The sequence below is a fragment of the Lutjanus erythropterus genome, chromosome 16, assembly GCF_056507025.1.
Source record: "Lutjanus erythropterus isolate fLutEry1 chromosome 16, fLutEry1.hap2, whole genome shotgun sequence".
Lineage (NCBI taxonomy): Eukaryota > Metazoa > Chordata > Actinopteri > Lutjaniformes > Lutjanidae > Lutjanus > Lutjanus erythropterus.
In genome coordinates, this window is record NC_139332.1 from 18,803,894 (window position 1) to 18,829,969 (window position 26,076).

A 26,076-nucleotide genomic window follows, 5' to 3' on the forward strand; every position below is an offset into this window, starting at 1 on the left:
GTGGGGAACTGAAACACTGATGAGAGAATGAAAATTGACTTTTTTCACCTAATTTTCCTTCAGAAAGCAGAGACACCATCACAGAGAACACTCCAGACTGGCTGAAATGGATTTTGCTTTCTTTGTGATTTGTTGTCTAAAATGTTTTAGAGGAAGGATGTTGCTCAGTGGTTATTTTACCTACAAGTAACTAAGATAGTCCCGACTTCTTTGTCCACATTTAAAACATTCAACAGAAACATAAAATACAGTTCTTTCTTATTTATTCCCTCAGTGTTCATATCAAAGCTCAGCTTCTCGTAAATATTGCAGGTAATTCCAGTATTTTTAAATATGGCTCTGGCAGTAGCTCAGTCCATAAGGACTTGACTTGGGACCCAGAGGCTAGCTGGTTCAGGTCCAACTCAGACCAGTCAATATGGAGGCTGTGCTGTGCTGTGAGTAAGGTACCGAACTCCCAGCTGCTCATGATTATATGTACAGCCTCCGTGCTTTGGCGTCTCTCCATTACTGAATGTGTAGGTCTTGTTTTTGCATGTCTGTGTATGTCAACAATAACAGAGTGAAAATGCAAGTTTCACTAAGAGGGATTAATAAACTATTCTTTTTCCTCTTTACATATTTTGGGATCTAAACTACTAATAGGTACAAAAAGTTCTGGAATTGGTCCAGTGTTTTTATGTTTGTTTTTTGTGACTAGTTTTGGTCAGATCAAAACCAACTCTTTAAATAACCAAAATTACATAATAAAACAAACAAACTAATTGTTTGAGGCAGCAGAGCCTTTTAAGAAGCGATAAAATGGCTTCAGTTGTCAGAAAGGGCCGTCTGAAAAGCTCTTTCTCTGTAGGGATCCTTTCCATAATGCTGTCAGACACTTAGAATAACAATCTGAGCCAGTCAGCAGCAAAAACAAACACTTTAGTGAAGGTACTTTGATGCATTTGCCCCCAAGGATTACATTGCAGCCTGTTTCACAGCGGTTCGCTGAGGTGATTTATAACTGATTCAATTCCAAAACGTCTGGTACCCATTAGTCATTTAGACTCATACATATGTAAATGGTACCCAGCTTTAAAAATATCAGAATTACCTTTTAATGTGTTCACGTCGAAGAAGTACTCCATGTTCTGCAGCTTTGTTTGAACCATGGATTTTTCTCACAGTGCGTAAATCATCACTGTCAAAGTAACTAATTAACACCACAATACTATAATTTAATTGAAAGTGAATTAATGATATAAAATAACTTTTTTCAGTGCATGAACAGGTCAATCGTTAACTTATCTTTACTCACAAAAACCAGCAGCGGGTTGCATGAAAACACAGGAAAGCTTCATATAAAAAAGAATCTAACAATTTTTTTTTTTTTTTTTTTACAGAATACTGAAGTTTATTAAAAAGAACCAAATCAGAATAAAAAACAAATCATTGTGGAGGTTTGTTGTGACTGAGTGTAATAAACTCCAAACACACGTCCTGAGGTTGTTCTGTGACAAGCTGAAGCACATGAAATTACAGAGACTCCTAACCCACTGTCGAACACCACCCATCCACTTCTAAAGCAGGACCCTCACACACACACACGCACACTCACTCACTCACTCATGCAAGTTCACACACACACACACACACAGACACACACTCTACTGGATTTCTCCCATGTAGAGGCGTTTATCGCTGGAGCCAGACAGCACTGTGTGGAGGAACAAAGAGAAAAAGATGATTAAACTCAGTCATAAGCCTCAGGTGAACTAAATAGTAAAGTCAAATTAAATCTAACTGACAGAAAATAAAGACAACCACATGCTGGAAAAAAAAACACATGAATATGAAAATCCCCCCACTAACCTGTTCCTCAAGTCTTCAAATGTCTCTATTACACCCGTCTAACACGCGTCAGAGCGTGTACTCTGACACTAAAGCTGCTGTTTTGACTCACCTATAGGCTCCTCCGGGTGGAAGGCCACTTCGTTGACAGAGCCAGCGTGGCCGGGCAGCTTGTACAGGATCCTACGTGATGTGGTGTCCCAGATATACACAAATCTATAAACACAGACAAATAAAAAGCTAGAATGACTCCTGATGTGATGCGATACAAAACTGAGACATTCGAGACCGAGGGATTTTGTTACAATACATTTTGTGCTGTGTATTTACTTCAAGTTATGCTGTTGTTGGTGGATTAGGATAGAAAATCAATTGAAAGAGGTAAAGCCAGCTTTCAGCATAAAGAAAGAAAGATACTTGTTTAGAAGGATGGATCTCTGTAATAATGTTCTCATTAAAGTATTATAGTATGATAAGTCTGGAAACACAAGCTGAGTTTAATGCATGTTTATGTCTTATCTTAAATTTAAGCTGAAAAGAAACACAACCTCTTAAAATGCATATTGGTCACCACTAGCCACTCAATAATAGATCATTCTATTCTGTCTGAAATCTACCAGCCACTTTTATATTTCATCAGTGTTTGTATTTGGCTGGTGCTACTTGGCCATCCTGATATAGACCAGACACATTTTGGCAACTGAAAATGCAACTTTGGATTGTTATATATTAGATTCTAATTATGTTAGAACCTTTGAAATTCAGCAAAACATCAATCAGACGCTATTTTTTTCAGGAAATACGAGGACATCCGTAAGTGTATAGTTTGGAGGGACAGCTTAAGGCCCTAAAACCATCTATTAGTAATTAAAAATATGACATCTGCTTGTGTCTTTCAATCATCTGGATCTGCTGTACATTGTTTGGTTCTTCTCAAAAATATAAACAAAATGTAAACAAAAGCTTTTATCTTATTTGAGACAGAATGACCCATATTTAGTAAAGTTAACAAATTAGGTATAATTCTATGTTTTTTCATATGTCAGTATGTGTATGCAGATATTTATTTAAGAATATTCAAGTTTATTTTAACTCAACAGTACTTTATACATTCTTCCATACTCACTTAATGCACTTCAACCTTTGTTTACAGACTATGTTTATAAGCCTGACGGTGCTTTTCCTTTTGCTTTTACATTTATTCTATTTTCCTTTTTTAACCCGTGTTCTTTTGTCAAAGAAGAAGAAGTAATCGAAGAGTATGCTAAAAAATGTGAGAGCGTATCTATTATCTCTAAAGAATTTAACCTCTTCAACTCTGTTTGGATGCTTAAGCTCAGGTATCATTTGAAACTAGATGACCTAAGGCAGGGGTTTTTAAAGCCTGAGACAGCGGGCCTCCCCTCAGACAAAGCTTGGAAAGAGGAACCCCATGGTCATGATCCCTTTGACACTCAACATTTGAGCCAAGACAGCCTAATATTACTGTTTGACATTAACTTCAGACCACACCAAAGACATTCAAAAGGTCTGCGGAATTTATTAGTTTCTGGTTGCAACAAAATAAGAGGCATGATAGAGGATGGGAATGACCATCAGAGACTTCCATCATAATGTTCTAAGTAAGAAATAATGTGCAGTGAGCAGGCCATTATTTTTTTTTGATATAGTGACCTACTCACTGTACATTAACCTGCTTCTTACATGTTCCCAAAAAAATCAATAATTTGAAACAAATAATGATAAAATATTAATTTTAAAATGAATTTTATGATTTAACAATGATGTTATTGTTCCTCCAGAGTGTATGATCGGAACTGTGTCCATAGCAACGGTCTGTTCTTCATAACAGTCTGTAAAACACAGCAAAGGTCCGCTATAAAGAAATAACAGACCGCAAAATGCTGTAATTGACCAATCAGAATGGAGTATTTAGCAACACCATTTAATAAGGTCTTAAAAACTCAAAACCTTTGAAATTCACATCGGTGCCCACCCCCCCACCCCACCACACCAAAATGGTGCTATGGTAGGGAGGAGTGGGGGAGTGGAGTGGAAGAGCTTCATCACAGAAACAAAATAAAATTTCCCTAAATTATGTAATCATGTGTGTGCAAGAGTGTAAATGTAACATGCGTTTTGTTGCATCTCACCTGTCAGCTGAGCCTGCAGCGATCTTACTGCCGTCAGTCGACCAGGAGCACCTCAGCAGATTCTGAAAGACAGAAACAGATGTTAGAAAGTGCATTAGCAACATGACACAGCCACTCTACACGTGAGCTACTGTTACAGGAATAAGAGGAAAGATGGACTTCTTTATTAGAAAGGACAGCAGAGAGTGATGGGAGAGGCAGGAGGGGATGAAAGGCAATGTCATGCAACTGTGGTCAAGGAGGGGCGTTAACACTGCCAGCAGGACTGCAGCTGTTAGTCATTTATGCACAAAGTCAGAGACTGTATCAGTACACAAGTGTTGTTTATTGTATGTTAGAAATGAATCAGTGACAAGATTCTGTTTCTTTCATTACATTATTTTCATAAATATACATACTGTACAATACCTCACCCTGGATGGTATCAACAGTGGAAAGCAGTATCAGAGCTTTAAGTTCAAGTAGACTAAAAACTGTATGCCCTTGACTACAAAGAGGGCCAGACGCTTATTTAGGTTACCTTTTCAAAGTTGTGAACATTGCCCTGGAAAATCTTCACACATCTCTCCTTGGGGGCAAATGGTCGAACATCCCAGATACGCACTGCAGAGAAAATTCAGTGTTATGACCTGAGAACAGGCATTTTAGTAACACTTCATAGTAAATGGTGAACTGATTGTAATTTCGCTGTTAACAAACAATTAAATGAAAATAAATTATGTTTACTAATTACTCATGGTGCTATAATTTATAATGTCATTTTATCATTAATCTGTCTCATATAAAATAATCTGTTCATGAATTCCATATTATATCATGGATGATAACACAATTCACAATTACATTCTAATCAAATTAGAAAACTAACAATTTATTATTGCACATACTGTAACACTTTATATATTATAGTAAGTATTTGACAATGATTACCAAATGATTTGTAAACATTCAAGAAATCGTCACATAGAGAGATCGACTAGATTATTTGTAAAATTTTGTAAATGGTTAATAATTAGTTTGTAAACCATCTATAAACAATATTTGGTGAGCTATTATTAAGTTAAGTGAACAACGTTATATGAGAAACTTATTTTAACCCAAAATATGATCTTTTTGCTAAACCTTTCCGAGTAGTTTTGTTTCCTAAATCTACCCAAGTAGTTTTTCTCCCTGTATTCTCAACGTCTAAGCGGATGTTGCAAATTTGTTATTGCTAATGTGACTACAGAGCCCTGCTCATGTGAAACGGACACTAGAGGGGCACGTACAGCATCGAAGTTCAAAACGTAGGGCCACTGATCAAGCAGTATTTGACAAGTTGGGAGGGACAACATGTCTTTAAATATTATCTAGATAGTTACTGAAAAGTTGCAACTGATGGTTATAATATTTAGCAAATGATTAATAAATAATGTGTAGTTCATCTATAAACAACTGAAGTTGCTTCAGAAATGGTTTAATACAACATGTTCAAACATTATTTGAATGTTTGTTAACAGTGAAATAACTATTAACTCAATCAATCAATTTACCATTTATTAATTGTGGTTATTATAAAGTGTTATCTACATTTCTAAACTGTAACTATATCCACAAGTATCCTACCTGTGTTATCCATGGAGTTTGAGAGCAGGTATGATCCCTCAGAGCTCAGGCTGAGTCCAGTTACTGAGTCACCGTGGCCGTGCATGTTGTAGATCAGCTTGTTCTGCCTCAGGTCCCACACCTGCACAACACAAACAACAGCTTTTGACAGGGTTTATACAAAGGACATAAACCCTGTGGACCTATATGTAAAGAGCAAAGCATAGGATTGAGCTGATATCTCATAAGTCAGATCTGTTGAACTCCAGGGTAAAAGAGAAACTAACTAACAAAACTGATGTTTTTACAGCATGTGAACACACCACAACGCGACACGTCAACTACAAAAACATGCAGGAGCCTGCAGCAGTGGAAGCAGAAGCCAGCAGAATGAGGACAAACACCCGAGTAATTCTTGAACATCATTATAAAAGAGTGAAGAGGATGGAGCAGCGAATTCACTATTTTATGGGATTAGCAGCACCTGAGGGAGGCAGTTTCACAGCTAAACACTGTGTTTAAGCACCTTATTTTGCTCATACCCAAAAGGAAAAATGCAATGTGTTTCACAAATAACAGATATTAGTCTGTGGCTTTATGATGGCATCATTTTAAATGCTAAAAAACTGAACTCATTGCCTTCACCAGACATGTGACTAACGCTTTGTTCCTGCTGCTACAACAGCATTTAATATCCACAGCATGTCTCATAATATGTAACAAAAGCTACCAGCACTGTTTGCAATTTGTTTTTAATCTTATTGTAGGTTTTTTTTAATCATTTCTATGGTCTATGAATTTTACCAATGTTTTTTTTATATTTATCTTGCTTATGTTACCTATTTTCTCATGTTTATGCCTACACTTACATTTTGTGCATCAGTATAAAGCACACTGGGCCTCATGTGTGAATGTTTTCCTGTTTTTCATTTACATCTGTTCTTACAAAAAACAGTAAGAGGAAATTAAGAAAATCCTACATGACATTAATGAAATAAGCGCTAATAGCCTAGTCTGTTTTTACCAACCTGAGCAGGTTGATGAATCATGTTTGATCTTGAATTGTTTGCAGTTACCATATGGAAACAACCTAATAAATCCATACAAGGGCAGCAGATTTAAGTGCTTTTCACACAAACCAGTCCTTGTACGCGTTTGTTTGAGAGCAACTGGTTTAACTGTCGACTGAGATACATCAGACCTATCATCAATTTCTCTCTGAAAGGCCTGGAAACCAATAGCAATGAGTACTTGCAGAGTGGGATTAGATTGTTAGATCTGATCTGAGTTAATGCACCAGAACGGCACACAGATTATGAAGAATCTGTCTCGGTAACCTGATCATCTTTACGTGCAAATATTTAAAATTATTACATTAATAAATATTTGTATAACATTTTTCTTCTCTGTTTTCATTCAATAAATGATTTTTTTCTTCATCATTAATAGCATTTAACAGGACAAACCACAAGTTGGTTTTTGTGCTTATTGGCTTTTGTCTGGTCGACGTCACTTTCCTAAGATCAAATGGGAAGTAATAAGAAAATATTGATGAATGCAACAAAAGTTCTCACACTGTTTAAACACAATATTTATGATCAGATCTGTGTGTAAGAATGATTCATGCATGAGGCCCATTGAATTTATATGTAATGAAATGTGCTATATAAAAAAAAATTGAAAACTGGTAAACATCCTACAGAGTTTCTACTAAATTCTATCAATAAATGTCTATGATTCTCTACAGTAGATGGCAGATTTTTCATGATCATTATTGCCCAATAGAGCTGGACAGATTTCTGCTGTTTTCATCAAGTTAAATTTGAGACTTTTTCACACCTTTTTATGATCATTATCTGAGGCAATTTAAGACCTATTTCCTGTCCATATTGGCAAAAATGTATGTTAATTTTTATATTATATTTTATATTAATTTACCTTTTAATAAAGCCTGCCAAATCCAAATCCTGTGATGTAAGACCTCATTGTTTCCATATTTGAAGGTGAAACATCAAGCTACCTGGTTGTGCTCTAATAAATTCTGATCAGACAGCCTGGTTTGCATTAGTGGTTATTGATCCCATAAGGGTTTCATAATTTTCCCCAAAACACATTTAAAAGCGAGACTGAAGTAGATGAAATGTTAACTTAACGTTAATATTTTAAAGCCTAAAACTCACAGCGACTTGTGATTGTGATTGGATCTTAGACATTTGAAGGATTCGCAGAAACTTTGAATGACTGAAAATTTTGAGATAACAGCTATAACAGTCAGTGAATGATGCAATTTGCTCCACGGCAAAAACTTTCCCCTGGGGCTTTAAAAAAATGTTGCAAAGAAATTACTATTGTATTATTGCTGTCATATTCTTTTAAATAAATTTGAATAACAGAGACATCATTTATTTCAGTGTAATATCGAGGTTTTCTGGGTATGCTGCAGTCCAGTACCTTGATGTCATTGTCGATGCCTCCTGACAGGATCTGATCGCTGGTGTCATTGAATGTCACGGCCAGCACCTGGTAGGTGTTCTGGAAAGTGTGGATCGCCCCTTTCTTACGAATGTCCCACAGCTGCCATGGTGAGGAACAAAGAGAGAAAGATAAACAAGAGCCTGATCAGACCAACAACTCAACTGAAGGATTTCAGATTAATTAGTAACAACAGAACAATCACTTTCCAAAGAATAGTCTATTCCTGACACCAGTGAGTGTGTTAAGGTTAAATTACTAGATGAAATTATTATGTCGATTCATTTTTATATACGTAAATGGCAGCAGGACATCTCACCTTCACTGTCCCGTCATCACTGCCGGTGCAGATGAGCTGGGGCCCTCGTCGGGCCGGGTAGCAGGTGTTAACGAAGGAGGTGTGGCCCTTCAGACGCTTGATCCTCTCGCCTGTTTCACTGTCCCACACACCTACGGTCTTGTCTGTGCTTGCTGAAAACAGCATGCTGAAATACACAGCAAAAAACAAAGCTGGTCAAGACTTTTCTAAACTCATTTATCAACTCACTGGAACAACACATGTAAAGTGGAACTCCTGCATTTTTACCAATAAAGTGTGCACTAAATTGGGAACAACTTTATTCTTTTATTTTGATTTATTATAACATTTTATCTGTCTTTTCTGCTAATGACAATAGCTGATAACAATATAATTATTTGGAATGATTTGTTTAAAGGTATGATCAGTAGGATTCGTCTGAGCTGTTTGTAAACACACCAAAAAGATGCCAGGACATGAAATATCGACATTTTGGGTTATAAGTGTCCTGAGCATGGCAAAAATAATGAGAAAACTAAGAAAACATAGGCAGAGGGTAGGATCTCTGCAGATACAGCCACCACCACACATCTCTAGCAGGCCATTAGTAAAGACTGAAAGAGATTATGTTTATATGAGTCTATACATTGCTTTTAACAGAAATGTTGCATATTATACCTTTAAAATTATAATTTAAAAAAAGAACACTTTTTTCAGATTAAAGCTTAGGAGAGAATGGGGCCGGTTCGCTCTGGAGGTAAATTTTAATCCTCATTTTGCAATTCAAATAAAGACTCACCCTCTGATTTAATATGGCAGGTGCAAACCAGATCAATTTAAAAATATTTATATTTGAGCCTAAATTAAAACAAGCTTTCACTGGGTATAAATATAAGCTGTTTTTCCTTCAGTAAATCAGATGCAAGGAACTATTTTAATAATTAGCATAAACAAATCCTTAACTTTTGCAGTTTTCATGTTGACACTCCTCACAATACATATTCATTGGTTCCAAGTCTGTTTGATAAATTATTGGCTTTTTACTCAGGATATTATGATGGTCGAGAGCTCAGTGGTCGACGACTGTCAGCAACCAGCTCTACCTTCGTATCCACATCTGTGAACGCTCCATTCTACCCTCTGTTTGTTCACTCACAATTACAAGTGTATGCTATTGATTTTGTTAATAATACAGCTTAGAATTTTGTTTGTTCATCAGAGTATACCTACAATGTTTTATTTCATTAATGAGCATCCATACCTGCCATCTGTGTTGTAGTGCAGCTCCATCACTGCTCCACTGTGGCCCTTCAGAGTGGCAAAATTTTCACAATCTCCGTACACATTCCACATCACTGCAGTAAAGAAACACAACGTGCACCAAGTTATTAACCATAGGAAAGTGTTACAAGGATGCATGATCTGCGGGATCATCTGCTGTACTGCACTAGTATAATAATATCTCACATATGAGCCTGTCAAATCCTGAGGAGGCCAGCGTGGCTCCATTGGGGTGAAACTTGCAGCAGTAGACCTCGCCTTCATGGCCAGACATCAGCATGATGGGAGCCTGAAGGCTGGAGCTGCGTGGAGGACCCTGTGGGAGACACATCAAATGTCAAACACATTTGTTAAATAGATAGATAGCCCAATATTAGTTTATCCATGCATAGTATATGGATATCAGGATATGAGTAGACAAATAAGCAACAAGAAATTGCAGAGCAGAATGCCAGGTTATTTAGAGACATTTGTCTTTTACATAGTTTGTCCAGTACTGACAAGTACTTGCTCTTAAATATCAATATCATAATAAAACATTTCTGTTTAGTACAGACATCACAAATGTCACATAATCACAATTTTGACAGTTTTTGCTTTTGTCAGTGAAAATGAAAATTGTCATGCAAAAAATTTCATTCAAACTAAATAATAATCAAAATAATTCCAATATTTAACCATACTGAGCTAATTCTTATTCATTACTATTATTATTATTAGCTAGGTGTACCATCTTTCAGCATCATTAGTGTGTAAACTAGTCTATTTAGGTTTAAGACCCAGTTGATGTTTATTACAGAGGACTGCATACTGCATTTTCGAGACTTTTCTGAAAAATAAATAAGACGACTTACTAAGTAATGTAAATTATAATCGCCAGTGATCCTACCAAATGATAGAGGATATTAATGTATTTCCCCAGCCCTAGCTAAGCATGGGAGAACGTGAATTAACACATCACAGTATTTCCTGCTTTAAAGTTCAGGTACCACAGTTTTGTTTTCTTTTCCTGCCCTTTAGCTGCCAGTCTAGTCCAATTTAAACTATTTCTAGTCCAGTTAGTGCACTTCAGAGCATATTAAGTAAATGTGCAGTTGTTAAGGATGATGTATATGTTTTGGTGCCCTCGAACAAGTCGCTGTGAGTACTTTTCTGGTCACCAGTATACACAGTATATGGAAGCACTATAGTACTCTTCGTACCATGGCCACGAGTTGCTGAGACTGAGCTGCCGCCACCAGCTCCGTCCTGGGCCTCTTCACGGCGGCAGGAACCACCGCCATGTCCGCCGCTCTCTTCTTAGGTTCAATCATCCCGGGTTAATCAACAAAAACAGCAAAAAATGTTGTATTTTAATGCTATAATTCACAAAAATGAATGGACGTCTTTCATGGAGGGACGACGAGCGACAAACACCAACGAAGAAAAGCGGAGGAATACTTCCTCTTACTACGAGGCGTGTGATTGGTCGAAGCTCACTCCGACTGCGCTGATTGGTTACTTTGCTTGTTGTTAAACTCATTTGCTCCGGATGTAAAAAGTGAAGCAGCTTTGCTAACAAGAAGGGTAACAATGTTTTATTTCTTATATTTTCCAAGAAATCAGCGTTACATTGTGCTTTCTGTCCTTTTATGTGTTGCGATTTATATTTCATGCACGGGCTAATTATTCTGTTTGTGTGTTTTTATCAGGTTTGCTAGGTAAGGGACAATGCTCGAATATAGCTAGCTAACGTTAGCCTCACTCGTAGTATTCAAACTAAACTGTTACAGCAGATGTAAAGATCAGTTAGCTTACTGTAGTTTTTATTCTATCAAAGGCCTTGTGCACACATTTGTACTCTATGAATCTCCCACAAATAAAATCACGTGAAGCAGCCATATTTTACACCTGAATGAGAAGAATCAGCAGCATCTGAGCAAGAAGAAAAATACCGTGAAAGAGATGAGAGATAGAGAAATATGTTGGCGTTAAAATTTAATCTAATGCAGCTATTAAAAGGGAGATTTAGCTGTGCCAACACAAGAAATGTAATATTTCTTTTAACGTAACTTAGATCATTCTTCGTGTTATTGAGGTACCTCTAAAGTCAGGCCTCGATATGTTACCCTTTATATCTTTTATTTAAACAAATGCACGTGTACACAACAACAACAAACATCACACAAAAAAAGCATGGAGATATTGTGCAGGGCAGGGGCATTTTATAAAAAATGAAAGAACATCGAGCTATACATATGTTGACATTTATAAAGAGCCCATTGCATGAAAGTGTCTGATATTTTTCTAAATTTATTTATTTTCCTTCTGACTGCATACGTTAATTTCTCCAAAGCAATGCAGGACACCATTTCCCTTAGTCTCTCTATTACATTACTTGAATTACAGACCATATTTAATGCCATTACTCCTGGTATGACTCAGTTTCTCAGAGGTTATTGTGAAAATGCTTCTTTCTCCTCCCAAAAATTTATTATTTTTAGTCAAGTTATATTAGAAGGAATACACTAGTTGGACAGATGCATTGAAACAGAGTATGCCAAGTATATATTGCAGTGTAAACAAAGGTAAATGTTTTCTTTATATATCTGTTTCTGGATATTTTTTAAAATTCAAACTGGACAGTAAGGTTTTTTTGCATCCTTGTACAGGATTTTCTTTGGACAAAAAAACCCCCCAAACAACTTAAAAATCAGCCTTGAAAGAAAGGACATTCTCTTCTATTTTTATGATACTATAATTAATGAAATATGTTTCATTATCAGTCTTCTAGATCCTCTCATTTCTACCTGTGGTCCACCTCCACTGTGACAATGTCTGACAGTGATGGTCCCACACCAGAACCTGCTGGACTAGAGGGTCTGCCACCAATGTACAGCATTGCCAAGGGAGAGGTGGTGTCTGTGCAGACCTACGGAGCCTTTGTCAGACTTCCAGGATACAAGAAGGAAGGTTGGTAAAAAAATATATGTATACTTTTGTTGCAAACATACCATAGTGCAGTGAAAGGAGGCAAAACACCACAAAATACAGAAGATTAAGTAGTAAAAACACAAGAGTAACTCAGTAAGAATTAGAAAAGCTGATCATGAAAATACTGTAGAACTTGCCATGGGTAAAAAAAAAAACAGTTAAATCTATGGTGACATGGACAATTATTAAAAACAACATATAAAACAGAGAAAATTGCAGGGACAGAAAGATGCTTTGTCAACACCTGTATCCACTGCCAGGTAAAACCACTGTGTCAGAGATGGGACTTTAGCCAAAGCCAAAAGAAATCCAGAGAATGCAGGAACTAAGAAGCAGTCAATCCTAAAGTTAAGTGCATCGTGTCTGAGTCAGTCAGTATATCAGTGCTATCTCAGCCGGAGTCAGGAGAAGAGACTACAAGGCACCTAGTCTACATTATGCACCTAGAGTAGAATTTCAACATTTCCACAGAAATTCTTCTCTTGTTGCAGGAAAAGGTTGGATGATTATCAGTTTTGTTTTTAAGATAGCCAGCACTGTACAATTTGAGGGTACAACCCAGCATATAGAAGATGATGCAAAGGAGTAAATATTACAGTGTAAGCCCATGTTTTATGTTACATTTATGTTATCATTGTGCATGTAGACACCTGCTCAGGGACAACAGATGGAAATTGCAATAAATTAAATACATTTCATAAAGTAAACTAAACTAGAAGTATATACTAGGGGTTGGGGATGGTCAGAGTTATAAAAAGAAGTGGAACAGATTGCTGATCTCTCATAATAAAGTCACTTTTTTGATGATTATTTGTTAAAGCAGTATTTTACTTGACTTGTATGTCAAACTGCAAAAATACAAAAATAGGTCCACACACCAGAAACTGCTCCTTTTGGAAATTTAATCGTATCACTACACGTTTCAGGCACCAGCCCATTATCAGACAAGTCTGATGAGAGCTGTTGCTCCTTTTGTGTTTTTGTATTTCTGTCCAGCACCCAGTATTTATCGTTTTTGGATGTGCATGCTATTTTTTGAGTCTTCATTTTGCATGTCCAACTGAACATCAGCTGCTCATTTTCACCACTGGGGGGCGAACTTGGCAAAGTTTACAGGGACACATTGGACACCTGAACCACAACGTTCAAATCCTGTTTGCAATACAAAAAGTTGTTACATGTTTTAGTTTATTTAAGTTTTACCTGGTTTAAGTTGGAAGTCAGTAAAGGGAGTTCAGAATGTATGAAGTGTGAAGATATACATTTAGTTAATGTAACTTACTCTAGTTAATGTTCTGACATCAACCTTCTTTTTTTCATCGAACCTTTATTGTTTTTTCAACATATAGAAAAAGGGAAGAGCATATTTAACTTGAAATTAAAACAAGACAAGGATCTGTATGATAAGCAGAACAAAATAAAACATACTTCAAGTTATATCCAACAGAGCAATAAATAAAGGAAAAATTCTAATTAGAAAAAGAAATGTTGAATCAAATGTTTGAATCTTCATGTTTAAATCATATATTTCATTGTCAGCAAAACTTAGCCATATTTGTTGGTCTACATTCTTCTGCTCAAGATTTTCTGTACTTTTTAGATTGATATCTATACTTTTTCCCTGACATATGCAGGTCTGGTACATGTGAGTGAGATGTCAGCCTCACGGGTTGAGAACGCCTCAGAGATTGTTGATGTTGGAGAACAAGTGTGGATTAAAGTAATTGGAAGAGAGGTAACAGCACACACACACACATACACACACTGTGTTGTGTCAGTGAAGCGAACACCATGATTACAGCTTTGTCCTCTGTCTCTCAGATCCGGGGAGATAAGGTGAAGTTGTCCTTCTCAATGAAAGCTGTCAATCAGGGAACAGGTCGGGACCTGGACCCCAACAATGTCATGGCAGAGTGAGTGCTTACAGATTTATTATGTTATAAGTGTGTCTCTCTTAGAGCTGCAACAATTAGTTGATTAATTGATTAGCCAGTTGAAAGAAAATTAATTGACAATTATTTTGATAATGAATTTAAATGTTTCAAGTAAAAATGTCAAACATTTGCTGGTTCCAGCTTCTTAAATGTGAGGATTTGCTGCTTTTTGTCATATATGTCTGTGTGATTTGTAGCCAGGATGCAAGGCGACGAAAGCAGTTTAGAGACAATACAGGAAACAGGATCACACTGGAGGCTGTACTCAACACAACGTGCTCAAAGTGCGGCTGCAAAGGTACGATAAGATCACAAACAGAACAACAGTCTTAGATTAAAAGGGCAAAATGCAAAAAAAACAAAAAAACAACAACTTTGTTTCCTATAATTTTCTACTGGGATATTAGCATGAAATAACTTAAAATTTGTACAGCAGTTAATAAATCATCACTCTTTGCAGGTCACTTTACAAAGGACTGTTTCTCTGCTCCGGGCTTGCAGTACACTCTTTTGCCTGATGAGGATGATGAAGAGCCACAGAAGCAACAGCAGCAGAGCTCCACAGCTGCACCACAACAAGCCTCAGACAAAAAGAAGAAGAAGAAGAAGGTGAATATCTGACAGTTGATGTCCTGTGTGTCTCTCGCTTCCTTTTTTTTCCCCCCAGCTCTCCTCCACCTTTCTATTTGTTTCTATCACTATGAGTCATCTGACGCAGCAACCCACACGTCTCAGTATGACAATACATGTCTGTGGTTGTTTACACTGAGAGACACAAGATGGCTTTATGGAAGCTGTCAGAAGTGTTGTTTGAAAGAATTCAGTTCCTATAACATAAAATAATTGTTAATTGGGTTTTGAGGTATTGAAACTGCTGTCTACTTTCTACGTATTTCTTCATTGTTCACATTCCTTTTATTACCAAACAAAAGTTCTCCTCTTGCATGTTCATCCTCCAGGAGAAGAAAATGAAGAAGAAGAGGAAGAGGGAGAGGAAGGAGTCAGACAGCGACAGCAGCAGCAGCAGCAGTGAATGCAAATCTAAGAGGAGGCGCCATGACTACTCGCCCGACAGAGAGGACAGAAAGAAGAAGAAACACAAGAAGCATAAATCGCACAAACACAGCTGAGACCATAGGTACATATATACGTAGATGCCAGATTCATTGCTGCAATACGTCAACGTCAACGCATGTTGGACCAGGCAAGACTGGCCTGTGAACAAATCTGTATAAATGCGGGAACTGGAGTTTTTATGGATAAAAAGTACTATAACATTTCTCAGCTGATTTTCAATGATTCACATTGTATTTAAAGGTTTATGATCTACAAGCACCAATTTCAAAAAGTTGAGACGTTGTGTAAAATGTAAATAAAACCACAATGCAATTATTTGCAAATAATTCTTGACCTTTATTCAACTGAATATGGTACAAAGACAAGATATTTAATGTTCAGTATGACTTTAATGCCTGCAACATGTTTGGACAGGGGCACGTTAACCGCTGTGGTACATCACCTTTTCTTTTAACAACAGTCACTAAGTGTTTGGACACCGAGGACACTAATGTTTGAAATTTTGAAAGCAAAATTCTTTCTCATTCATGCTTGATGTGTGACTTCATTTGTTAACAACTGTTCACAAGCCAGTCTCGCCTGTCCAGTATGGTGGCAACGGTGACGTACCATAGAAAGACCAAGGTGGTTTCTACGTATGTATGTCATTGGTTGAGACAGCCACACATCGACAGTCACACACTGCAGCTATCAGACAGACACAAAAGGGAAGTGGTTAGAAACAGATAGAGAGACAGACTTCCAGATGTCTGTCCTTCAATAACATGGGCTTATTTTAGAAACCATCATCCATTCAATTTAAGGAAAGTGTTGCTTATTGTTTCTCCACCTCCTATCAAGTCAAAATGAGTCCAGAGGGAGAGTGCTGCAAACAAAAATCAGGTGATAAGCCCCACACGTCCTGAAGTAACCTCTGGCTCCCCCCACGGAGGGAAATGTGTACACATCATGTGTAACCAGATAGCTGTAAGCAATATGGCAGCAAGTCTCTTTCCCTCTTCAAATCCAGATCTTGTGAACAGCTCTCCTGTTTCTTCTGCTCTGGGAAATCCATTAAGCAGACATGAAGACAGTGAAGCTCACTCTGGAGGGGGTTTGACATGAAAATCCTTCAGATAACCCCCACACACGCACACATAAGTAGTAAAACACAAACAGGATGTGTAATACAGCATGAGTGAGCAAGACAGGAACCTCAAGCTACGATGATATCCTGAGGTTGTCCGCCTCTTATTGTGCGTTTGCGTGTCCGCCTCCAGGGGATTGCCGACAGTACACACAACCCTCTTCCTGCATGCATGCATGTCCCCTGTTCGCTCTATTAAAGGTGTTTGTATTTGTAATATGCCTCTTGATGTCTTTGTTCTTGAACCTTGAACTTGTAATGTTTAAAGCAAGTCCTTAGGGGACCATACTTACACACACAAACATCAGAAACTCTCAGGTTGGCTCCAGTCCACCCTGGGGTCATATTAAGTTAATGTTCTCAAGAAAGGTCTCTCGGGCCATGAGGGATTTTCAAAGCTGACTTTAGTTTGGTACATGTCTCATGAGGTGAAAGTTGCACTAAGTGGACAGAGCATTTAGACAGCGATAGCAAGATAACCCCCTTCCATTGTAAGGCAAGATTAAGTCAGATAACATGGTTTCGCAGCTACTTTGCAGGATTGTGGAGCAATAGATTGTTCCCTGCTGCAGTGGTTTGACATGACCTCGGCGCACTCCTCTGGCAGTGACTCCAGATCATTGGTCAGTCTCAAGACTCCCTTTCTCTTGTTTGTGCCAGATGGATGTACAAGAAGAATTTAAAAGGATAGTCGAGATTTTTTGAAGTGGGGTTATATGAGGTACTTATCTACTTCCAGTTACCTACAGTAGATGGCAGTTGCCACACCTACACTAGCAACAGGAATACCGGCATGGAAGCAAAGCAGTGTATTTTAACTCTTAAAAAGGCCCTGCTAAAAAGTTCAGTATCAGTTTAAGTGTATATTATTTTTAGAATACTTTCACTGTTTTACCGCACCATCAGACAGCCTTTTCCAATTGGAAACAGCTGTTATATAAGCCAAATATCACTCTCCGCAAAACAACTAGACTCAACTGGCAAAAACAGTAATTTGACCTCACAGAACATGGCAGTTGCTGGTCTGTCACTGCCTCGATTGGTTAGATGGTCTGTGACACTGAGCAAGTGACGCGTTTAAAAAAGTTTGTTTGATTCACCAAAGTTACACTTCAACACAAACTAACCGATTAAGGCAGGGGGGTGGACCAGCAACTGCTGAGTTCTGCAAGGTAAAATTACTGTTTTTGCCAAAGAAGTCTGGTTGGTCTTGAGAGGGCGATAGTTGGCTAACAGTGTAAAATATTCCATATGCAGCATACACTTTAACTGATATCACTTACCTTCTATTCACAATCTACTGTAGGTAATCACTCTTTAATATATCCATTTAAACATTTAGTCTGATCCAGAACTTCTACAACCAGAATTGTGGGTTTGTGTTGTATGAAGTGCTCATAATTTGACTCAGACAACAGAAAAAGTGAAAAAAAAGTCTGCATACTTGTTTAATTTGTATTACGTTTGAGTTGCCTTTTTTGTTTGATGATGTTGAGACGTCAGGGGATCACCAAAGTTATTACAGTTCATCCTGAGGGAGACACGAATGAGTCCATCCAGTAGCCGTGGAGATGTTTCAGTCTGGATCAAAGTGGTGGACCGACCCGCAGGAGCGGAAGTAACGAATCATAACTACTCAAATTACTGTCATTTTTTGGGCTCTTGTATTTTTATAAGTCTGTAATTTTACTCTTACTTAAACCTACTCTTACTTAAACAGGCCAATGAAAACTTCCACAGACTGAAATGGTGCAGCAGGCACAGGTTTGGAGAGGTGAGCATGACCACTGAGCAGACCAGTGCAGGAGTTTGGAACAATTTAGACTGAAGATTTGGAGAAACAGACACCTCCTGTTACTTTTTCTGCTTTTGGATTATGCATTAAACATCAACGATTAAAAAATAACCAATACTATGAGAAGAACACTTTGTACTTTCACTTAAGTATTTTTAACACCAGTAGTTTTACTTGTAGTAGAGTAATATTTCAGTAATGTAACAGTGCTTGTATTTGAGTTTAGATTTTTTTTTTTCTCCTTTCATCATGCTCCATTTGATGGTATGGCCTTCATGGAAATGTTCAGTAGTATTTCACTGCTGAGAAAACATCTGTTGCAGCACATGTGGATCCATACAAGACAGTAATGCTGGAATTATCAATGTTCACGCTTGGTCTCTCTTTTTTTTTCCCAGTAGGATTGGTCTTTCGTACCACTTGGAATAGCAGAAGCTTACTTTTAGCTATTTATGTGTTTTTTTCCCTGATTGCTTTTTGTGTTTACTTTCCCCTTAAACAAAAATATATGGATATAAAGTTATACCAATGACACAAGAAGTCTTTACATTTGCATTGCATACATTTACATTTTTTCACTTTGTGTGTATGGTTTGTCCTTCCTTCTGACCACCTCAGTTGTGGGTAACTTGAAGAGCGGCTTGGATTTTCCTGCGCCCTTTCACCCCGTCACCCTGCCTCCAGTTGGCAGTCTGTTATCAACACATGACATCAATCGTCTGTGTGAGGAAACAATCTGTATTTAGAAAGTACGCACGCATCTAATGTACAAGTACAGGATATAAAAGTAGCTGCACACCTTGTACAAGCTTTAACAAAACTTTCCCCTCACCTCGCCAGAGCAAAGGCATGATACACACTTGCATGTACACACACACACACACACACACACACACACACACACACACACACACACACAGGAACAGTAGCTATAATTAACCTTCCTTTGAGTCCCTGTAAAACCAACTGTGATGGAAACTGTGGTCACACTCTTTGGACCTGCTGTTTTCTTTGGGACACAACTAACCATGAATCGTACTGGAGCACTTTAAGGTCCCTCTCACTCAGAAATCTGTGTGTGTGTGTGTGTGTGTCTGAATTCACACCAGAACTCAAATTTTTACTGTGACCTTTAACTAAAACTGCCACTTTATAGCTGAAATTCAACAATCGATGAGAATAATGTGAAATTTCCCCCAAAGATCTTTGCTCATTTTAGTGTTTGTAGACTTCAGGGTCCCATTTGAGTGAACTTTCCTCCTAGTGAGTAAAATTTCTGGACCTGAACATTTCATTTTTTGTTATCACTGTATTGACATGTATGATTCCAGTGAATATTTTCCAGTAAAAATATGCTGTCTTCACCTAGAGACTATCTTTTACAGAGGAGTAGAGAGGACTGATGGAGAACTGAACAGTATGATTGCGCAGTGAAGTTGACCTTTGGCCTTTTAGATAAAAACTGTTCATCTCGTCATTTTTATTCCATTAGATAGTTGTGTGAAACATTGTCATAATTAGCAAATGAATTGTTGATTTATGACAAAAAACATGTTCAGACCTTGACCTTTGAGCTCCAAGTTCTCTTCAGTTGATCCTTGAGTCCAAGTGGACATTTGCACCAAATTTGAAAAAATTCTGCAAAGGCATTCTTGAGGTATCACCTTTACAAGAATGGGACAGAAGGATGGACAGCTGGTAAATATAATGTCTCCAGCCACATCTATCACCAGTCAAAGACATAAAAATCTTTAGAAAAAATGATCCCAGAGCAATTGTTTTTACCTCTTTGTCCAACAGTGCAGACAAATTTATTTTTTTCCAGGTCTCAATAGGCAAACTTTCAAATTCAAACACTTTTCCAGGTTTATCATAGGCACCATGCATAACACGTTTTCCAAAAAAAAACAAAAAAATATGAAGACCTGCAATTTTAGAGAACAAAACAACAAATCATTGGAATTTATTCAGTGTTTGTTACAATATAAGGAAGAACAGTATAAAGAGAGGGACAGGAACAAAGGGGAGGTCACAGTCACCACAGTCACTGGTGATGTTAATACTTCAGGGGCACTGAGGGAAGCAGCCATACGGGGGAGTTGCTTGGCCTGGGCTGAGGTGTAGTTGAGGTGAGTTTCGGATGCAGGGCTGCAGCTGATGCAGGTAGATGCTGGAGGGAGATTTCAGTGTTGGGTTTTACTCGGCCTTCTCATAGTTTCGCGTGCAAACAACACTTCCGAGTGTGAGTGTCTGTGATAGAGAGAGAAAAAAACAAAATTACAGATAGAACCAACAAACATACACATACAGATGTATGTAAATGTGTGCATTTTTGTGTGAGGACTTACCAGTACGAGGCTGTTGCCATTAACCTCCCTGACCAGACTGGTCTCTTTGCCGTCCCACCTCTGCATGTGCACAAGCTTCCCATCCTCTACTGTTACAATGGACTGCAGAGAGCAGAGAGAAAAACAGTGTTAATAACACTCAAGTGTTAGTACAATATCATATCACAGGTCATTCCCCTCTACCCTCCAAATTAGAATAAGACACAGTTGCTGTGTCGAAGGTCTCATTTTATGGGCACAAGGTATGACCAGTCAATCTTCTATGACCCTCACCTTTTAGCCCTGACCCCTCTGACCCACCTCCTGTTCAGATTCAAAACAAGAATGACAGCCCCCGCCTGTGATGCAAAACAGTTGTTTGTGTAGCCATCAATCATCCGCAGTGTAATTATCACTGTCACTATGGATACTTGAGCATTTTTAGGGTATATGGTGTGTTTTGAGGATGAGCTACTAGAGAGCTAGTTAAACCTCTTTATTAAAAATTAAACGCTATTAAAGTATAAATTGATTTTTTTGTTTTTGTCCCAGAGAATCAGTATCCCTCTCACCTTAACCTTCCTGTCATCAGCAGTGGTCTCGTCAAATTCGTCTCCCAGCTTGAATTTGATTTCTGTTGTCTTAATGGAGCTCACGGTCTTCACTGTCATCGTGTCACCATCCATGGAGATGATAGTGGTGGGCTTGGTCATGCCGCCAACTTTACGTGTAGCGAAGCCCACACCTGTGGAAAACAAAGAAAAATGGGTAATGTAATGCACTGGTGGAGAATATGGAGGTTACTGTTGCCTTGAAATGTACAAAGAATAAACAAGACTAAGGGCCTTAACAATGTGTAAGGGTGTGTGAGAGGCTGTAAAGTTCAACCAATAAACAGATCAAACAAACTGACCACGACTTCCCTCAACTGGACGTCAGGGCATTATCCAAGTCATTAGGATTCATCCTCTGACCACAACAAATATCTAATCCAAAGGTTGATATATTGAACACAAAAAAAATGAACACAAATGTCAATCCAGCCAATAGTTGTTGAAATACTCCAATAAAAGCCAAAAATGTCAACAGTAAAAGTAAAAGTGAGTGGATCACCGAAGTCAATATAATTTCTCTAAGTATTATGAATGTCTGTAGCAACATTTATGACAATCCATCCAATAGTTTTCAATATATTTCTCTCTTGATCAAAGTGGTGGATCACCCAAACACAACTGATGCCCCTTTTCACTCTGTGCTCCAAACAGTTGAGCAGGCGTGGTACCTGTAAACGTTCTGGAAACTGTTCAGGAAAGGTTTTCTGTGCACCAAATATGCTAAGTGCTAAGCTTATATTGAAAAGAAAAACACATTTTTAGATGGTTAAAAGATATTGCTGGGGGACCTGTAAAAGCCACACAGTCACATCTTAAGTTAGCTAGTGTTAGCAAAATGCTAGACAACTATTTTTGATTAGCTAGTTAATTAGCTAGCATTTTGCTGACATTAGCTAACTTAAGAGGTGACTATGTCACTTTTGCAGGTCCCTCCGCAACATCCTCAAACTTTGTTTTTCTTTTTAACATAGATGAGCCTAGCACATAGCATATTTAATGATGCATTCCTTGGGAGGAAAGCTTTTCCAAGTTCTAAGATGGAAATCTTAGCTGGAATGTAACCTTAAGTGGGCTTTCCAACCCCCAAAATTGCACACTTAGTACTTTCCAGGTTATATCTATGGACATTGTTTACATTGTTGACGTTGCCTTGTTATCTAGTACCAACTTTTTTGTCCTGCAACGTGGTCCGCAGAGAGCAAAAACGGGCAGGCCTCAAGAAAGGTCCATTGCCACCCCAAGTCCTTAGTTTGTATGTGCTAAAACACTTCATTAATGAGGCCATTAATTAATGAATAATGAATGAAAATAAAGTAAACGTCTCTGTTATATTAATATTACCAGATAAGGATATTAAGTGGCATATTTTGGGAAAGGTTTACAGCAGTAGCCATATATATCCCCTTTGGCTCTCCTTCAATTGACACACTCTCTAATCTCGATTTGTCTCCTGTCCAAACCTTCAACTTGTTCTTTAAACACTGCAGAGTCCCATTGACCTGATTGCCTGTCTGGGCATGTATGTGTGCACATGATTACTTGCTTTCCTTTTAGGGTGTGTGTGTGTATATAAGGGATCAAGAGAGTTCATTTCATTGGGTAACGATGACTCACACCCTCTGCTACCGAAGTAGAAATCTTCTCTTTTTTCAGGCTGACAATCCAGTTCATCTCCAGGAGCCACAACAGCTACTTTCCCACAAACAGAACAAAAAGTCATTTTGTGTGCATGTGTGCCTCACTGATCAAAAGGATTAGGGTTAGAGGTTGAAGGGTCTCTGGTCTCTATGGTGACCAGAGCAGACAGGTCGATGTAATATAGCCCTGCAGAGGTCACTGGGCATGAATCTCTCCCATACTCACACACGGTATGGTTTAGTGTCATTCTTCACGGTCGTAAAACTCAGAGCACCTGCCCACATCACACACAAACACACACACACACCAAACTATGTGAGAGTGTGTGTGAGAGATATTCTGAATTTTTTCCTGCACATTCTCATCCCATTAGCTCCTTGGCAATGGGACCATCTTAATATTCAACTCCTCCCATGGCCTCAAACAATGAACAGCTTTCAGCGAAGGTCACCCACATTACACTCGTGTGTGTGTGTGTGTGTGCGTGTGTGTGTACACCAGTTGCTTGCCATTCACAGTTTCTCACAGTTGGGTTGATTTTTTTTCCTCCACTTAAGGAGAAAGCCCCTCCCTCGTTTCCAGCACTTAGGCCATGCGGTCAACCACTCTTCCTCTTTTTTCCACCCCCTCTGGTTCCCATCTTCCATTTTCTTTCTTTCTTCTCTCTATCCTTCTTTCTCTTTCCACCCACAATCCTCCTCTACCTCTTTTTTTTTTTTTTTAAATCTCCATCCTGGTTCCTCCCTTATTTACTTCTCATTATTAGTCTCTGCATCATTTGCACTAAGAGCAGCTGTAACAATTTAAACAAACCCTTAATCATTTATCTTTCCTCAAACCCATTTTCACGTGCTCACATGCAGCACTGCATCATCTCCTGTTACACGCGCATGCGCACACACACACAAACTCACATGCATATATTGTGCACAGACAAAACACACACACACACACTTACCCAGTTCCTTCATGTATTCATCAAAATTTTCGCTGGTCTTGAGGTTCCACGTGCCAACGAAAGCCTCAGCCATGACTGCAGTGGTGTGGAGGAATGAGGGACTGTGTGAGGATGAGTGTGTGTGAGAGAGAGAGTATGTGTGCGAGGCAGTAAAGCGAGGGAGCAGAAAGAGAGAAAGAGAGGGGTAGAGTGTAGTCAGCACCACAGGCTGTACCGCAGTCCTACTGGCTGGATTTATACCGGCTGTTCATGATGTCATCAGCCTGTGCAGAGAGTGCAGAGGAGGAGGGAGGGGAAGTGGGGAGTGACATGATGAATGGAGACATGAAAAAGAAGCAGAGAGAGCATGTATGATAAACTTCTTCTTACACAAATTGCTACCATGCAAATAAAAAATATTTGAATGTGAAATACAGTTTTTTGTTATAAGTTGTTTGCATCAATTTGTTTAGTCTCTGTGGCATCACATGTAGTGTAGGGCTTAGTCATGTATTGATGTAGCATAGTGCAGTGATTTTCAAACAAGGGTGCTTGAATATAGTGGAATATTTTAATTGATCATGTTTTTTGGAATTTGAGACAACAAGGGAAGACAGGATTGGACATTTTTATCAGAATTTATAGGCTGGGTGGCACTAACAAGTATATATGCAATAAAAGATTAATGATACATTAGCTTTCAGAAACAAGTAAAACAGTAATGACATGATATTTATGTATGACATATTACTCATATAAACCTAACCCATTGTAGTGACTATAAATTAAAACAGTAATTAAAGTAAAGAAATCATTGAATGAAAATGGATAAATAAAAATGCACATACTGACAAGGATCATTTTTTAATCTTGATTAAATAATGGTTTAAATTTAAATCATGTTGCATCAAACATTTAAACTATCTTAAAATTATTAAAGATTAAACTTAAACATGTTTATAATCCTTGGCTTAGTTTTTATGCTAAACCTAGATTAAATTAAATTCTGTTGCACCAAAACTTTGATATATGATCCAATATTAACTTTTTTTAGATGGACTGAGCAAAACAATTCTCTGCTGAGCCATTATAAGTAGGCTAGTTAGGCTAACAAACTTTTGAGCTGGACAAAAACAATATAATGTTTTATTAACTTTGTAGCTAGCTATATTTTTGTGTTTCTAGCTAGCTGGCAAACAATTCAACCTTTAAAACTTTTTAGCTAACCAGCCAATATAACTTCTTAGCTATCTAATTTACTAGTTTTCCTAGTTTACTAACTTTAAAATATATATTTTTACAAATCTAACTAGTATACAATCTAATATTTCTTGTTTAGCTTTCATCATGTACAGGTATTGTATTTTCTTACACTCTGAATGGTTACTTCAGTGCTGTAATTATTTATAGCCATGCCAGCAGAGAACATTTGAATTTCAACATGTGGGAAAGAGTAAGAGAGGGAGGATCAGAGAGTGCAGCAGGGCCTCTGTGAAGAAACCAAACCTTAAGAGAATAAAAGGCAGAGTAAATAAAAGAGAAGGGTGAGGATGAAGCGGAGGAGGGTTGGTGAACAAGCCCCCCGCTGTCAGAGAGAGAGAGAGAGAGAGAACAAAACAGATTGAGCCTGAGGGGAGGGGGTAGGGGTGGTGATTGGTTTTTTTCCATGGGGGGTGGGGGGGTTGAAGGTTGAAAACAAAGTCCCCATAGTCCTCTCTGCCCTTCTTCTTGCCTCAATACTTTTGTCTCTTCCTTAGGTTTTTCACCTGCTTTTGTGCTTGTTTGACTTTACTGACCTCCGTCTGCCCTGCCAGAGCACAGACGGGGTGTGTGTGTGTGTGTGTGTGTGTGTGTGTGTGTGTTGTGAATGTACTTGTAAACACAGATGCACGTGATGGCAGACTGAGCTGCAATCATGAATGTCAAGATAAGGGTGTTGGAGGGCTGGTTATTACTACAGTGCTTATTTTGTACACTCAAAGAAAAACATTTGTATAGTTTAAGAGGACAATACATTCGATAAATGAAGTGCTATTC

At 38.1% G+C, this 26,076-nt stretch overlaps 3 protein-coding genes across 3 annotated transcripts; 1 reads left to right on the forward strand and 2 right to left on the reverse strand.

The window, feature by feature from the left end:
- Positions 1-1,440: 1,440 nt before the first annotated feature.
- snrnp40 (small nuclear ribonucleoprotein 40 (U5)) lies at positions 1,441-11,053 on the reverse strand. The gene is made up of 10 exons (XM_084738876.1): positions 10,821-11,053; positions 9,805-9,934; positions 9,599-9,692; positions 8,359-8,524; positions 8,019-8,141; positions 5,589-5,709; positions 4,504-4,586; positions 3,984-4,045; positions 1,943-2,046; positions 1,441-1,696 (listed from the first exon to the last, which is right to left on the reverse strand). The coding sequence occupies exons 1-10, from the start codon at positions 10,929-10,931 to the stop codon at positions 1,647-1,649; spliced, it is 1,044 nt and encodes a 347-aa protein (XP_084595002.1). The 5' UTR covers positions 10,932-11,053; the 3' UTR covers positions 1,441-1,646.
- Positions 11,054-11,088: 35 nt separating this feature from the next.
- zcchc17 (zinc finger, CCHC domain containing 17) lies at positions 11,089-15,706 on the forward strand. Its single transcript, XM_084738877.1, has 7 exons — positions 11,089-11,184; positions 12,392-12,570; positions 14,226-14,326; positions 14,413-14,504; positions 14,723-14,823; positions 14,986-15,134; positions 15,485-15,706. Exons 2-7 carry the CDS (start codon positions 12,432-12,434, stop codon positions 15,653-15,655), a joined length of 753 nt encoding a protein of 250 aa, XP_084595003.1. The 5' UTR covers positions 11,089-11,184; positions 12,392-12,431; the 3' UTR covers positions 15,656-15,706.
- Positions 15,707-20,298: 4,592 nt separating this feature from the next.
- On the reverse strand, positions 20,299-24,273 carry fabp3 (fatty acid binding protein 3, muscle and heart). Its single transcript, XM_084739893.1, has 4 exons — positions 24,061-24,273; positions 21,423-21,595; positions 20,872-20,973; positions 20,299-20,773 (listed from the first exon to the last, which is right to left on the reverse strand). The coding sequence occupies exons 1-4, from the start codon at positions 24,131-24,133 to the stop codon at positions 20,720-20,722; spliced, it is 402 nt and encodes a 133-aa protein (XP_084596019.1). The 5' UTR covers positions 24,134-24,273; the 3' UTR covers positions 20,299-20,719.
- Positions 24,274-26,076: the final 1,803 nt, after the last annotated feature.